This window comes from Mytilus galloprovincialis, chromosome 13, assembly GCF_965363235.1.
Source record: "Mytilus galloprovincialis chromosome 13, xbMytGall1.hap1.1, whole genome shotgun sequence".
Taxonomy (NCBI): domain Eukaryota; kingdom Metazoa; phylum Mollusca; class Bivalvia; order Mytilida; family Mytilidae; genus Mytilus; species Mytilus galloprovincialis.
In genome coordinates, this window is record NC_134850.1 from 45,553,839 (window position 1) to 45,568,417 (window position 14,579).

Below are 14,579 nucleotides of genomic sequence, written 5' to 3' on the forward strand. Positions count from 1 at the left end.
CCAGGGCTTCCAAAAAAGATTTGAGCCAGCCGGACATTTTATATCTGATCCCGATTTTAATCCCTTAAGACTAAGTCAAAAAAGGCAATTATGGTAATCAGCTGGCCATTCCAATGATAATGACATTAGATTAAAAAACGATTTTAAACTTTACTTTGTTTTGGATGTAAACTGTTAAATTGGCAGTGCATCATTCAAAGTGTGCACATCAGCGTGCTCATATCTGCCATAGACTCTTTATTTGTGCAAAATGACATGTCAAAAACTTCATTTTCGTTTTTAAAATCACGTTTTTCTAAAACCGGTTGTTGACTTGACAATGGTAAAACATGAACCGTAAACGGATACGTAAAATCCGTGTACCTTTTCAAAGAATGACTGAGTGAAGAAGCTCTATCCACGTTATTTCTTCAACAAAATGCTTGAAATGAACGTTAAGATACAGGTATCAATGATAATTAGCATTTTGAAGAAATAAAGGATGCATAATTAAATTTCCCACCTTTGCACATGCGCACACGTGTTCTAGTTCATCGACGTAGTTCTGACGATTTTTCATTTAAACCTTTTAAAAATTTTTATCACATCATGTAGATAAACTAATTTCTAATAATTTTAATCTTTTGGACTAAATCAATGAGCTACAAACCGCTGAAATGTAAGAAAATAATTGTGAATAGACCGATCAATTTATACGATGTCCGGTACTGAACATAGTTTACCTGTCAACTGAACAGGTAGATATCACCTGTCCAACAACTAATTAGTCTTGATTAAAATAAGAAAGTATTGAAGTAGGGGTTGTTTTGATAGTAATTAATCATCATGTCACTTTTATGACCGGAAATGTGTAGATGTTAAAGGCAAAAGGTTGGGTCAAAAAGATCGTGACTTATGTTAAAATGACCGAAAAAGCCTTGAAAACTAAAATGTATATGACCGTTTCATGCTTTGCCCAGCAGGACTTTTATCGGATATTAATCAAATGTCCGGAATATATGACCGTTTTGGAAGCCCTGACTTGTACATGTATCTATTAATACCAGATCCTATTGATATAAAACATAAAGCTTGCAGTACCTATAGTTGTTTCTTATTTGACAATGTAAACTGCATATATGTGATGTGAATTTGAATTTTCCTAACAATATAATTATCAGGTACACAAAACCTACTTGCCATTTCACTTATCAGGCCTCTACAATAACTTTTTTTTCAACTTGTCCTGTAGGACAAGTACATACCAAACTTAACTTGTCCGAATGAAATTGTTACTTGTCCAAAAATTTCTATTAAAAATAACCTTTTTACATGTTTAGTTGATTAAAGGAGCAAAACGAATATAAACAATATAACAGAATTTGATGTATTTTTTTAAAAATACTTTTCAAAAATATGAGTCAAGTACAACTGCGAAACTAGTCATATCACAGGAATTAGATTCTAGTTTCCATCAATGCTAGTCTCATCAGACTCTAATCATGAGGCACCATCTGATAGGCCTGTACACTGTTTGGATTTGTATTCTGTTTGTTTTTTTTTTTAAGTTCAAAAAAGTGTATTCAAATGCAATCAATAAAAAGAAGAAGATAAGCCATTATAAGGTCTTATTGCCAATGAGACAACTCTCTGCAAAAGACCAAATGACACAGAAATTATCAACTATAGGTCACCATATTGCAAGTATTGTTTTTTCAGTCGTCGTCGTCCTGCATTAACTTTTACAAAAATCTTCTCCTCTGAAACTACTGGGCCAAATTTAACCAAACTTGGCCACAATCATCATTGGGGTATCTAGTTTAAAAAATGTGTCCGGTGACCCGGCCAACCAACCAAGATGGCCACCATGGCTAAAAAAGGAACATAGGGGTAAAATGCAGTTTTTGGCTTATAACTCAAACACCAAAGCATTTAGAGCAAATCTGACAGGTAAAAGTGTTTATCAGGTCAAGATCTATCTGCCCTGAAATTTTCAGATGAATCAGACATTTCGTTGTTGGGTTGCTGCCCCTGAATTGGTAATTTTAAGGAAATTTTGCTGTTTTTGGTTATTATCTTGAACATTATTATAGATAGAGATAAACTGTAAACAGCAATAATGTTCAGCAAAGTAAGATCTACAAATAAGTCAACAGGACCAAAATGGCCATTTTAGGAGTTATTGCCCTTTATAGTCAATTTTTAACCATTTTTTGTAAATCTTAGTAATCTTTTAGAAAAATCTTCTCCTCTAAAACTACTGGGCCAAAATTAACCAAACTTGGCCATAATCATCATTGGGGTATCTAGTTAAAAAAATGTGTCCGATGCCCCGCCCAACCAACCAAGATGGCTGCCATGGCTAAAAATAGAACATAGGGGTAAAATGTAGTTTTTGGCTTATAACTCAAAAACCAAAGCATTTAGAGCAAATCGGACTGGGGTAAAATTGTTCATCAGGTCTAGATCTATCTGCCCTGAAATTTTCAGATGAATCGGACATTCCGTTGTTGGGTTGCTGCCCCTGAAATGGTAATTTTAAGGAAATTTTGCTGTTTTTAGCTCACCTGGCCCGAAAATCTTCTCCTCTGAAACTACTGGGCTAAATTAATCCAAACTTGGCCACAATCATCTTTGGGGTATCTAGTTTAAAAAATGTGTGGCGTGACCTGGTCAACCAACCAAGATGGCCACCATAGCTAAAAATAGAACATTGGGGTAAAATGGAGTTTTTGGCTTATAACTCAAAAACCAAAGCATTTTTAGGAAATCTGACAGGGATAAAAATGTTTATCAGGTCAAGATCTATCTGCCCTGAAATTTTCAGTTGAATCGGTCAACCTGTTGTTGGGTTGCTGCCCCTGAATTGGTAATTTTGAGGAAATTTTGCTGTTTTTGGTTATTATCTTGAATATTATTATAGATAGAGATAAACTGTAAACATCAATAATGTTCAGCAAAGTTAGACTTACAAATAAGTCAACATGACCGAAATGGTCAGTTGACCCCTTTAGGAGTTATTGCCCTTTATAGTCAATTTTTTTAACCATTTTTCTTAAATCTAAGTAATCTTTTACAAAAATCTCCACTAATACTACTAGGCCACAATCATCTTTGGGGTATCTAGTTTGAAAAATGTGTCCGATGACCTGGCTATTCAACCAAGATGGCTGCCACGGCTAAAAATAGAACATAGGGGTAAAATGCAGTTTTTGGCTTATAACTATGAAACCAAAGCATTTAGAGCAAATCTGACAAGAAGTAAAATTGTTAATCAAGTCAATATCTATCTGCCCTGAATTTTTCAAATGAAGTGGACAACTGGTTGTTGGGTTGCTGCCCTGCAATTGGTAATTTTTAAAGAAATTTTGCGGTTTTTGGTTATCTTGAATACTATTATAGATAGCGATAAACTGTAAACAGCAATAATGTTCAGCAAAGTAAGATCTACAAATAAGTCAACATGACCTAAATGGTCAATTGACCCCTTAAGGAGTTATTGCCCTTTATAGTCAATTTTTAACAATTTTCATTAATTTGGTAAATTTATGTAAATTTTTACCAAATATAGTTCTCTGTTACTAATGGGCAAAGTTCATTATAGATATAATTGTAAGAAGCAAAATCGTTCAGTGAAGTAAGAACTTCAAACACATCACCATCACCAAAATACAATTTTGTCATGAATCCATTTGTGTCCTTTGTTTAATATGCACATAGACCAAGGTGAGCGACACAGGCTCTTTAGAGCCTCTAGTTGGTTATTATCTTGAATATTATTATAGATAGAGATAAACTGTAAACTGCAAAAATGTTCAGCAAAGTAAGATTTACAAATAAATCAACAGGACCAAAATGGTCAGTTGACCCCTTTAGGAGTTATTGCCCTTTATAGTCAATTTTTAACCATTTTTCGTAAATCTATGTTATCTTTTACAAAAATCTTCTCCTCTGAAACTACTTGGCCAAATAAAATCAAACTTGGCCACAATCATCATTGGGGTATTTAGTTTAAAAAATGTGTCCAGTGACCCGGCCAACCAACCAAGATGGCCGCCATGGCTAAAAATAGAACATAGGGGTAAAATGCAGTTTTTGGCTTATAACTCAAACACCAAAGCATTTAGAGCAAATCTGACATGGGGGTAAAATTGTTCATCAGGTCTAGATCTATCTGCCCTGAAATTTTCAGATGAATCGGACAACCAGTTGTTGGGTTGCTGCCCCTAAATTGGTAATTTAAAGGAAATTTTACTGTTTTTGGTTATTATCTTGAATGTTAACAGCAATAATGTTCAGCAAAGTAAGATTTACAAATAAGTCAACATGACCGAAACGGTCAGTTGACCCCTTTAGGAGTTATTGCCCTTTATAGTCAATTTTTAACCATTTTTTGTAAATCTAAGTAATCTTTTACAAAAATCTTCTCTGAAACTACTGGGCCATTTAGTCCAAACTTGGCCACAATCATCTTTGGGGTATCTAGTTTAAAAAATGTGTCTGGAGACCCTGCCATCCAACCAAGATGGCCACCATGGCTAAAAATAGAACATAGGGGTAAAATGCAGTTTTTGGCTTATAACTCAAAAACCGAAGCATTTAGAGCAAATCTGACATGATGTAAAATTGTTTATCAGGTCAAGATATCTGCCCTGAAATTTTCAGATGAATCGGACAATCCGTTGTTGGGTTGCTGCCCCTAAATTGGTAATTTAAAGGAAATTTTACTGTGTTTGGTTATCTTGAATATTATTATAGATAGAGATAAACTGTAAACAGCAATAATGTTCAGCAAAGTAAGATTTACAAATAAGTCAAACCGACTGAAATGGTCAGTTGACCCCTTTAGGAGTTGTTGCTCTTTATAGTCAATTTTTAACCATTTATTGTAAATCTTAGTTATCTTTTACAAAAATCCTCTCCTCTGAAACTACTGGGCCAAATTAATCCAAACTTGGCCACAATCATCTTTGGGGTATCTAGTTTAAAAAATGTGTCCGGTGACCCGGCCATCCAACCAAGATGGCCACCATGGCTAAAAATAGAACATAGGGGTAAAATGCAGTTTTTGGTTTATAACTCAAAAACCAAAGCATTAAGAGCAAATCTGACATGGGTAAAATTGTTTATCAGGTCAAGATCTATCTGCCCTGAAATTTTCAGATGAATCGGACAACCCATTGTTGGGTTGCTGCCCCTAAATTGGTAATTTTAAGGAAACTTTACTGTTTTGGGTTATAATCTTGAATATTAATAATGTACAGCGAAGTAAGATTTACAAATAAGTCAACATGACTGAAATGGTCAATTGACCCCCTAAGGAGTTATATATGTTGTCCTTTATAGTCAATTTTTAACAATTTTCATAAAATTTGTAAATTTTTACTAACATTTTCCACTGAAACTACTGGGCCAAGTTCATTATAGATAGAAATAATTGTAAGCAGCAAGAATGTTCAGTAAAGTAAGATGTACACACACATCACCATCATCAAAACACAATTTTGTCATGAATCCATCTGCTTCCTTTGTTTAATATTCACATAGACCAAGGTGAGCGACACAGCCTCTTTAGAGCCTCTAGTTTCTACTTATGATCAAATATGATTTTGTGAATTTTATGGTAAATAAAAAAAATTTTTTGTGAAAAAAATTACTGGACATGGTATTTATTTTAAGGAACAGAATAAGGTAGCATAATGTGGTACTGATTTGTCTTGGTCCCGAAATGTCTCCTGCCTTGTCAAACTGTCTATCAATCATGTCTACTAAATATGTCTCCTATGGTGCCAAACTGTCTCTTAAACAATTTGAGCTGAATCTTTCGAGGTGACGAACTATCCTGTAAAGTTACCTAATCTACAAAGTGCATCATTGATTCGTATCAGTAAGACTGGTTTCCGAGAATAGTATACCTTTTACCTGATAAAAAGTACCTGACAAAGAACCAGTTAAAATTATCGATTGCAAGTTAACATGTTGAAGAAAAAGGTTTTGCATTTGAATAAACATAATACAGAAACATGTCAAATTAATATTTGTTTTCTTGTTTTTTGTTTATAATAAATTACTTTGTTCATCAAAGTTGGATTAAATTTATTTTCTTTGAATAATTGTACTTGTCTCGACGGACAAGCTTGATACAGCTTTTACTTGTCCAAACTTTTTTCCCTCTGGTACCGGACAATCGGACAAGCGTTATTGTCGAGGCCTGCTTATCCCCTTGATTTCCTTATTGGTTTTTTGCTCACTTGGCCCAAAGGGCCACGTGAGCTTTTCTCATCACTTTGTTTCGTCATCCGTTGTCCGTCGTCTTCGTTAACTTTTAGAAAAATCTTCTCCTCTGAAACTAAAACTTGGCCACAATCATCATTGGGGTATTTAGTTTTTAAAATGTGTCCGGTGACCCGGCCAACCAACCAAGATGGTCGCACTGGCTAAAAATAGAACATAGGGGTAAAATGTAGGTTTTGGCTTATATCTCTGAAACCAAAGCATTTAGAGCAAATCTGACATGGGGCTAAAATTCTTGATCAGGTCAAGATCTATCTGCCCTGAAATTTTTAGATGAATCGGAGAACCTGTTTTTGGGTTGCTGCCCCTAAATTGGTAATTTTAAGGAAATTTTGCCGTTTTTGGTTATTATCTTGGATATTATTTTAGAAACTGTAAACAGCAATAATGTTCAGCAAAGTAAGATCTACAAATAAGTCAACCTGACCAAAATGGTCAGTTGACCCCTTAAGGAGAAGTTGCCCTTTATAGTCAATTTTTAACATTTTTTTGTAAATTTTTGTAATCTTTTACAAAAATCTTCTCCTCTGAAACTACTAAGACAAATTTAACCAAACTTGTCCACAATCATCATTAGGGTATCTAGTTTAAAAAATGTGTCAGATGGCCCCGCCTGTGAATCAAGATGGCCGCCATGGCTAAAAATAGTACATAGGGTAAAATGCAGTTTTTGGCTAATATCTCTGAAACCAAAGCATTTAGAGAAAATCTGCTGGGAATAAAATTGTTCATTAGGTCAAGATTTATCTGCCCTTAAATTTTCAGACCAATCAGGCACTTTATTGTTGGGCTGCTGCCCCTGAATTAGTAATTTTAGGAAAATTTTGCAGCTTTTGGTTATTATCTTGAATATTATTATAGATAGAGATAAGTTATTAATAACAGTAATGTACAGCAAAGTAAGAGCTACAAATAAATCAAATTGAACAAAGTGGTCAATTGACCCCTTTAAGGAGTTATTGTCCCTTATAGTCAATTTTTAACAATTTTCATAAATTTTGTAAATTATTGTTTGTAAATTTTTACAAAATATTTTCCATTGTCACTTCTGGGCCAATTTCATTATAGATAAAGATAATTGTAAGCAGCAGGATTGTTCAATAAAGTAAGATCTACAAACACAACACCAACACCAAAACACAATTTTGTCATTAATCTTTAATATGCACATAGACCAAGGTGAGCGACACAGGCTCTTTAGAGCCTCTTAGTTTCAATGTCACATGGGATAGTCTCATCCAATCAAATGTTTATAGCAAAATAATGTCTCTTGTTTATAGATATAAGATGTGGTATGAGTGCCAATGAGACAACTCTACATCTAAGTCATCCAGCCCTGTGACATTACTAAATTGATAAAAAAAAATCTGCAAATGTAATTTCTCTTAACCTTCCTTATCTTTGACTGGATGTGAAAGAATGAAAAAAAACATGTTTGGTGTAAACAAAAAATTCAATGAAAACTATATGAAGAAAGAGCACAGACATTGAATATAAAATACAGTACTGAAAACTAAATTAAAGACTTCCCAAAATGGGTCCTTTTTTTGAAAAATGAAATGAAACATATTTTTTGCCATGGAATAATTCATAAATAGTTGTGTTGAAGTCTTTGATTAACTTGAATAAAGGGTATGTTAATTTATAACTTATGTTTACTTACATTTCCAGCACAACTACATGACATCATAAGATTAAAAGAAGAAACAGAAAAACTGAAAACTATTCTTTCTAGAATGAGTTCATTTGTCAGCTCCATAGCATCAGTTACTGAAAGGATTGCACCTAAGTAAGTCTTTGGAATAGTAGCATACATTTCCATTATACAACGGTCTCATGGGTCTGAAGTTAAAAATGCCTTTGGTTTACCCCTTGCCTTGGTCAAACAGAAATTGCTATGTTTCAGTTCAGAAACGATTCATTATTTGCATCCCAAAATTTCAAAGAGTAAACATTTTTCCAATGTATTTAAACTTTTGTTAGTAACCAACTAATTTAGGCATTTTTAAACAATGCAAAATAAGTTTGCAATCATGGGCTTAATGTAATTAAAGAAAGTATCTCAGATTAGTGTGTCACAAGTATATTGATAAATGAATGAGGAAAAAATTCTCTAAATGTTTTAAATTTGTGGTACGGTGTTATCATAATAGGCCCAAACATTAAAATTCAACATATTTTTGTGTCAAATATGTAATTTTTATAAAGTAATAACAAATACATATTTTAATTACATCAACTTTTGGTTTGCGACATCATTTAACTGGATGTCATTTTGAGTAAGGCTGTTGTTCAGATAGGATTGTACTAACTTAAGGTTTTGTTGCAGATTTGTTTTTAATGCAAGATGTTTAAATGCTAAATGTAGTTATTATTTAAAGACAAAATTACAGAATTTGTTGAACAAATACTGCCACAAAATCAATGAACTAGACAATTTTTCTTCAATTCTCAAAAATTTACACCCACAAGGACAAATATATAGTACTGTATAAGTGAATAAAAGGATGACTTTGTACTGTATTTTTACAGACTTGGCAAGACCACAAAGGACTGTGAACATGATACAAAAATAGCACAGATATTTGAACAGATCAGTACAATGAATCCAGACTCACAACACAGGTAAGTTAATTTGAACCTATTCAACAGAATGAGTCCATTCCAATAATAACATAACAACAGAGGGTTTGGAGGGGTGTGTGGAAGGACCTCTCTTTTCTATAAATCCCATTCAGCCCCTCATACAACTATGTTATTCTTGAGTTATCATGCTTTCCTTGACTGACTGAAGATGTTGGTTTGATTCCCTATCTGGTCAACCAAATATTTTATGAAAATTGGTACATGTAGTTAACGTTGCTTTTTGATTTGTAAGCTTACACCATCAGGAATATGAGCAAAAACTGGTCACTTAGGAGTCAGAATAGTCTCTGTGAGGTGATCTGTGTCACTGGACTGTTACTTAATATAAAAAGCATTTCCTGAATTATTTGTTTGAAATGTTAAAGGATATTAAAGCCCACTTACCATATGCCATTATTTCAGTACTGGCATGATTGAAATGACAGATTTTGTTTCAAGTTTCTATTCATATATTATGTACCAGTAATTATACTAAAAAAACAAGGCTTCATTTCTTTAGGTTAAGTTGAAATAAGATTTAAATGCATAAAGGGGATGGTAGCACTCAAATCAAACAAAATGTGATTGGTAATTTAATTATATCATACAGTGTAGGTAGTTAACCAGTTTTAAAATGGTACATTCCATTGTGTGCGCATATCTTTTTAATTCAATTAACTGTAGTTGAAGAAAACAGAAAATTAGACAAGAACGTTGGTTTAAAATTATTGTCTTCTCACTATGCTCTAAATAACTGAGAGAAAGGGGGATAACTGGTACGGCATATACTTTAAAAGTCAACCAACAACTACATGTATTAAGAAATAGTTCCTTCATGGCATGCTCTATGCTCATTTTAACATGGGTAGGCATTAAATGTGTCTTTATTTTTCTCTGAGCGTTAGAGAAGTGTAAAATATGGTAAAATTATGCCTACCCTGGCTTTCCTATTTCCTCCTCATAAATTATGCAAATTTCATTTTAATATATAATAAGTTTAAAAACTACAAGCAGGGAATATTTATGAGGTTTTAAAAACAATATTTAATAAATTTTTATGTAAGCAGCTAAAATATATATAATTAAGTACGAAAATGGAAAATAACGAGAATATAAACAGGAATTTTGTGCGCAATGTGTAAACATATTTTGTGCTGATTAGAACACGGCTTTGTTTACAAAGGGAAACAAGGACGTCATATTAAAATACATTGTTAACTAACATTTATTTACTATTGTTTTAGAGGTGATGCTATTAGACTATAATACATTGAAAACTAACATTTATTTACTATTGCTTTTTATACATTATGAAGTAACATTTATTTACTATTTTTAGGGTTGATGCTATTAGAACTGCACAGGAAGAGAGGGAAACACTGGCAGCAAACCGACAGAATCCCTTGGATGAAGAATTGATCAAAACAAAAGGAAAGTTGAAAGCCCCTTCTGCCAGGAAGGAGGTCGGTAGGAGAGATTCTACAAAAAGGAATTCTAGAGAGGTTAAGGAAAATGTTTTAGATTCTCCCAAATCAGACACAATGAATGAAGAAAAGGAAACAATTCAAGATAAACAAAATGGGCTAGAGAAAGATTCGTCAAAAAATCAAAAAGACATAAATACAATAGAAAAAACAGATACTACCCAAAATGTGATGGTTAATGGTATAACAGAAGATAGTATAGTGTTCGATCAAAGTATTGAGGAAAACGATAATGTTCAAAATAAAAATAGTGAAATTGAGGCTGAAAGGCTTCCAAAATTAAAGCAGAAGGAGAAAGATGAGGTAATGCTGAAATCACCAACATTAAAACAAAATCAGAAAGAAGGCTGTCTTCAAAAATCACTTACTTCTTCAAAGTCTGCTGAAGCAAATCAAAATAAAGAGAAAAAAGGTGATGAGAAAAATAAAGAAAGTGCAGTTGAGACTAAAATATTTCCAAAATTAAAACAAAAGGAGAAAGATGAGGGAATTCTAAAATCACCAACATTAAAACAAAATCAGGAAGCAGACGGTCTTCAAAAATCTTCTCTTCCTAACTTTGATAAAAATAATCAAAATACTGAGAAAAAAGATGATGAGAAAAGTAGAAAAAGTGAAATTGAGGCTAAAAGACTTTCAAAATCAAAGCAAAAGGAGAAAGATGAGGGAATTCTAAAATCACCAACATTAAAACAAAATCATGAAGCAGACGGTCTTCAAAAATCTTCTCTTCCTAACTTTGATAAAAATAATCAAAATACTGAGAAAAAAGATGATGAGAAAAGTAGAAAAAGTGAAATTGAGGCTAAAAGACTTTCAAAATCAAAGCAAAAGGAGAAAGATGAGGGAATTCTAAAATCACCAACATTAAAACAAAATCAGGAAGAAGATGGTCTTCGAAAATCTCATTCTACGCCAAAGTCTGTTGAAAAGATTTATACAAATCATGATGCAATTGGCGGCAGCATGCAAATAGAATCAAAACTAGAGGGAAAACAACAGAGAAAAACACAAAATACTTTTGATTTTAAAGATATTGACTGTGTTAAAACATTTGAAAAACTATTAAATGATGACCTCAAACTTGAAAATGTGCTAGAACCTAGTGATTTGAATAAAACTGATGATGAAGCATTCACTTTACCTAAAGATTTTGTTGCATCAACTGTGAAAGGATTTGAAAGTCACAGTTTGCAAAATTCTCCTGAAAAGGGAGAGAACCCTGTCAGGAGAACAAGAAGGTCAAGGAGAAATAAACAGTCCCATGAAAACTCTCTTTCATTATTGGACACAAACTGTAATAATACTCAAAAAAATGATATTCAGGAAACTAAATCTGACAATAATACAATTAATGGAACTTTAGAGGATCTTTTAAACACATCAATAGGAAGTAGCATTAGTGGAGATTTAAACACATCAATAGGAAGTAGCATTAGTGGAGATTTAAACACATCCACAGGAAGTAGCATTAGTGGAGACTTATACACATCAACAGGACGTAGCATTAGTGTAGAACAAAATGGTATTGATCAAACTTTCGAATCAAATGTACTTAAAGAAAACAATGCACTTAGCAAGAAATGTAATCAAGTTAAAACAGTTGTGAGAAAGTTGTCAGAATCTGTTCAATGAGTGTGTCCTTACTGACATTTTGTGAGGAAGTTTTCAGGATCTGTTCAATGAGTGTGTCTTTACTGACATTTTGTGAGGAAGTTTTCGGGATCTGATATGAGTGTCTCCATATTAACATTTTGAGAAGTTGTCTGAATCTGTCCAGTGAGTGTCTCCACATTTGATATTTTGTTAGAAAGTTGTCAGAATCTGTTCAATTCATTTTGTAATTGCCTTCTTTACTCACGGGGGGGTCTCTTCCTATATAAAGGTATATACATATGTGCCGCTGGAATGGGTCCCTTTTTTGATCCGTCAAATATATCAATGGGGTGCAATTTCACCGAGGAAATATATCAATAGGTAGTAATTGACCGATTGTGATATATCTAATGACTATTTGAGCTGATAAATATATGAATGGGTTATGATTTCGCTGTGAAATATATGTATAGGTAGGGATTTCACAATTATTCAATATATGAATGGGGGGTGTTTTTAAAATCCCAGCTGCACACCTGTACCCAAAATCCCATGTTGAGACCCCCCCGTGTCTTTACTAATATGTTATCAAAACAATTGGTGCTAATTATTAAATTATTTTATAATCTTGTTGCTTGACTGCTAATTAGCTGAAGTGACACATAGGGGTCTTTTCATATGTTTTGTCTATTGGACAACATCACATTAACAAATAATTGAGTTAATCCTCAACTGCTTGAAAACAGTCTGACAGATGCCTGGCTTCCAAATTCAAGCAAAATACCAACCTTCATGATTTTTAGTGGATTTCGTCCGTGAGACATGTGAGAGGTGTTGACCTGAAGTTTGCAATTCTTTATTATAATCTAAACACCTCAAACAATGTCAAAACAGGCACTCAAATGAGTGAGTTTTAGGGTATTTGAAAAATACATATTTATTCAAACAACATGAACAATGTAGTAGAAGATTAAAAGCAATTATGATTATATAAGACAAGCAGAGAACTATAGGTTTCTGTACGTCCTTCAACAATGAGCAAAGCCCATACCACATAGTCAGCTCTAAAAGAAGTTGGTTATAAACTATTTTAAAAGTTGATCGAAGTCATTTTTTAGTCACCTTTAACAACATGGTCAAGAAATAACAGTGGCAGCACATTAGAATACTCATACTTTTAAAAAACAAATTATATTAAATAAATACTTCCATGTGATAAATATAAAACATGTCGGACAATTGATCAAACTAAAATTATAGAATATTTAAAAAAAAAGTATTGAATATTATACATCAATCAGACAGGAACAAAACAATAATACAAAACAATAACAAAAGACATCTAGAGGTTATCATACAGTCTAAAAAAAACCACATAATAATGAATAAACTTAATGCATACCTGCTTATAAAGAACAAGTCTTCAAACCTCCAAAATAGGAATCAAATTTTTCAGAGAAAACAAATCAAATTTTTCATGAACTAATTCATGTTCTTTGGCATTTTCTCCAGTCTTATCTCATCTTTTTTTTGCAGTTAGATTATTGAAAGGTTTTTTTATTTGTGGTTATCCATTTAAAATATATTGTTAGCTAAAACAATATTTCAGGTACTCCATATTGTTAAAACAACTTTGTGCTTTAAATAATTTGTATTTTTTAAATTTTATTTAATGAATGGCTGTTATTTATTTTGAATTTATTGAACCATAAAATTAATTTATGACTGTTCACATTGAATAATCCGCGAAGCAGATTATGTTAAATGTGAAGAGTCAAAAATTAATTTTATGGTTCAATAAATTCAAAATAAATTATTGCCAAGACAAGACAAGCCATTCATTATAAATAAATTACTATCAAAAATAAGGCTCAAAGATATATATTAATACGAATAACAACGTACACAGATGTTTGCGTATGAATACAGCGTTAGAGTGGGCGTGTCTCCATAAAAATTGATAACATTGAAAATAAAGCTAATTCTTTTAATCAATCAGAAGACAGTAAATACACCAAATTTATTTATTAATCAATCAAATCTGTGGTTCTACATTCAAAGTGATAGATTACTGCCATTATTTATCATTTGTGCTTATTATAGATACTTGAAACTTTCTTTTATTTATTTTGACACCTTTACTCTTCACATCTCTTCTTTAAACAACATATTTAGTCATTCAAATCACTGTAGTGTGTTATAGTACTTATTGCACAGCTTATTGGTAGAACAGAAGAATCAAAAAGAGAAGAGTAGAAAAAAAATCGAATATTGATTGTGCATGAAGACATTGTGCTATTAATACTGAAGAAGAATGAATTTTGGTGTTATATAATGGCTTTTGCCATTATCAGACGCAAGTTAGAGAGTTTTCCAGGGGGCCCTCCCCTTTCCCTTTTGTGGGAAAAATTTTGCTGATTATTTAAGATATGACTAGGGTGGGCCCACTCTCAGACAGTCAGTGGGTCCCCCATTTTGAAAATTTCTGGATTCCCCACTGAGTGTATGCAACACTGAAATAATCTAAAAAGTTGTATTGACAATGAGATGTACATATCATTATATTTTACAACCTTGAAATTAAATCTCTTCAAACATGAT

General features: G+C 32.7%; 1 protein-coding gene across 1 annotated transcript in view; it reads left to right on the forward strand.

Moving 5' to 3' along the window:
* The window catches only part of LOC143057343 (uncharacterized), a 32,100-nt gene extending 19,863 nt beyond the window's left edge, over positions 1–12,237 (forward strand). Inside the window, exons 14-16 of the mRNA XM_076230645.1 lie at positions 7,945–8,062; positions 8,806–8,898; positions 10,238–12,237. Coding sequence (XP_076086760.1) covers positions 7,945–8,062; positions 8,806–8,898; positions 10,238–12,017 — 1,991 coding nt within the window. The 3' untranslated portion in view covers positions 12,018–12,237. The remainder of the gene's footprint in view (positions 1–7,944; positions 8,063–8,805; positions 8,899–10,237) is intronic.
* Positions 12,238–14,579: the final 2,342 nt, after the last annotated feature.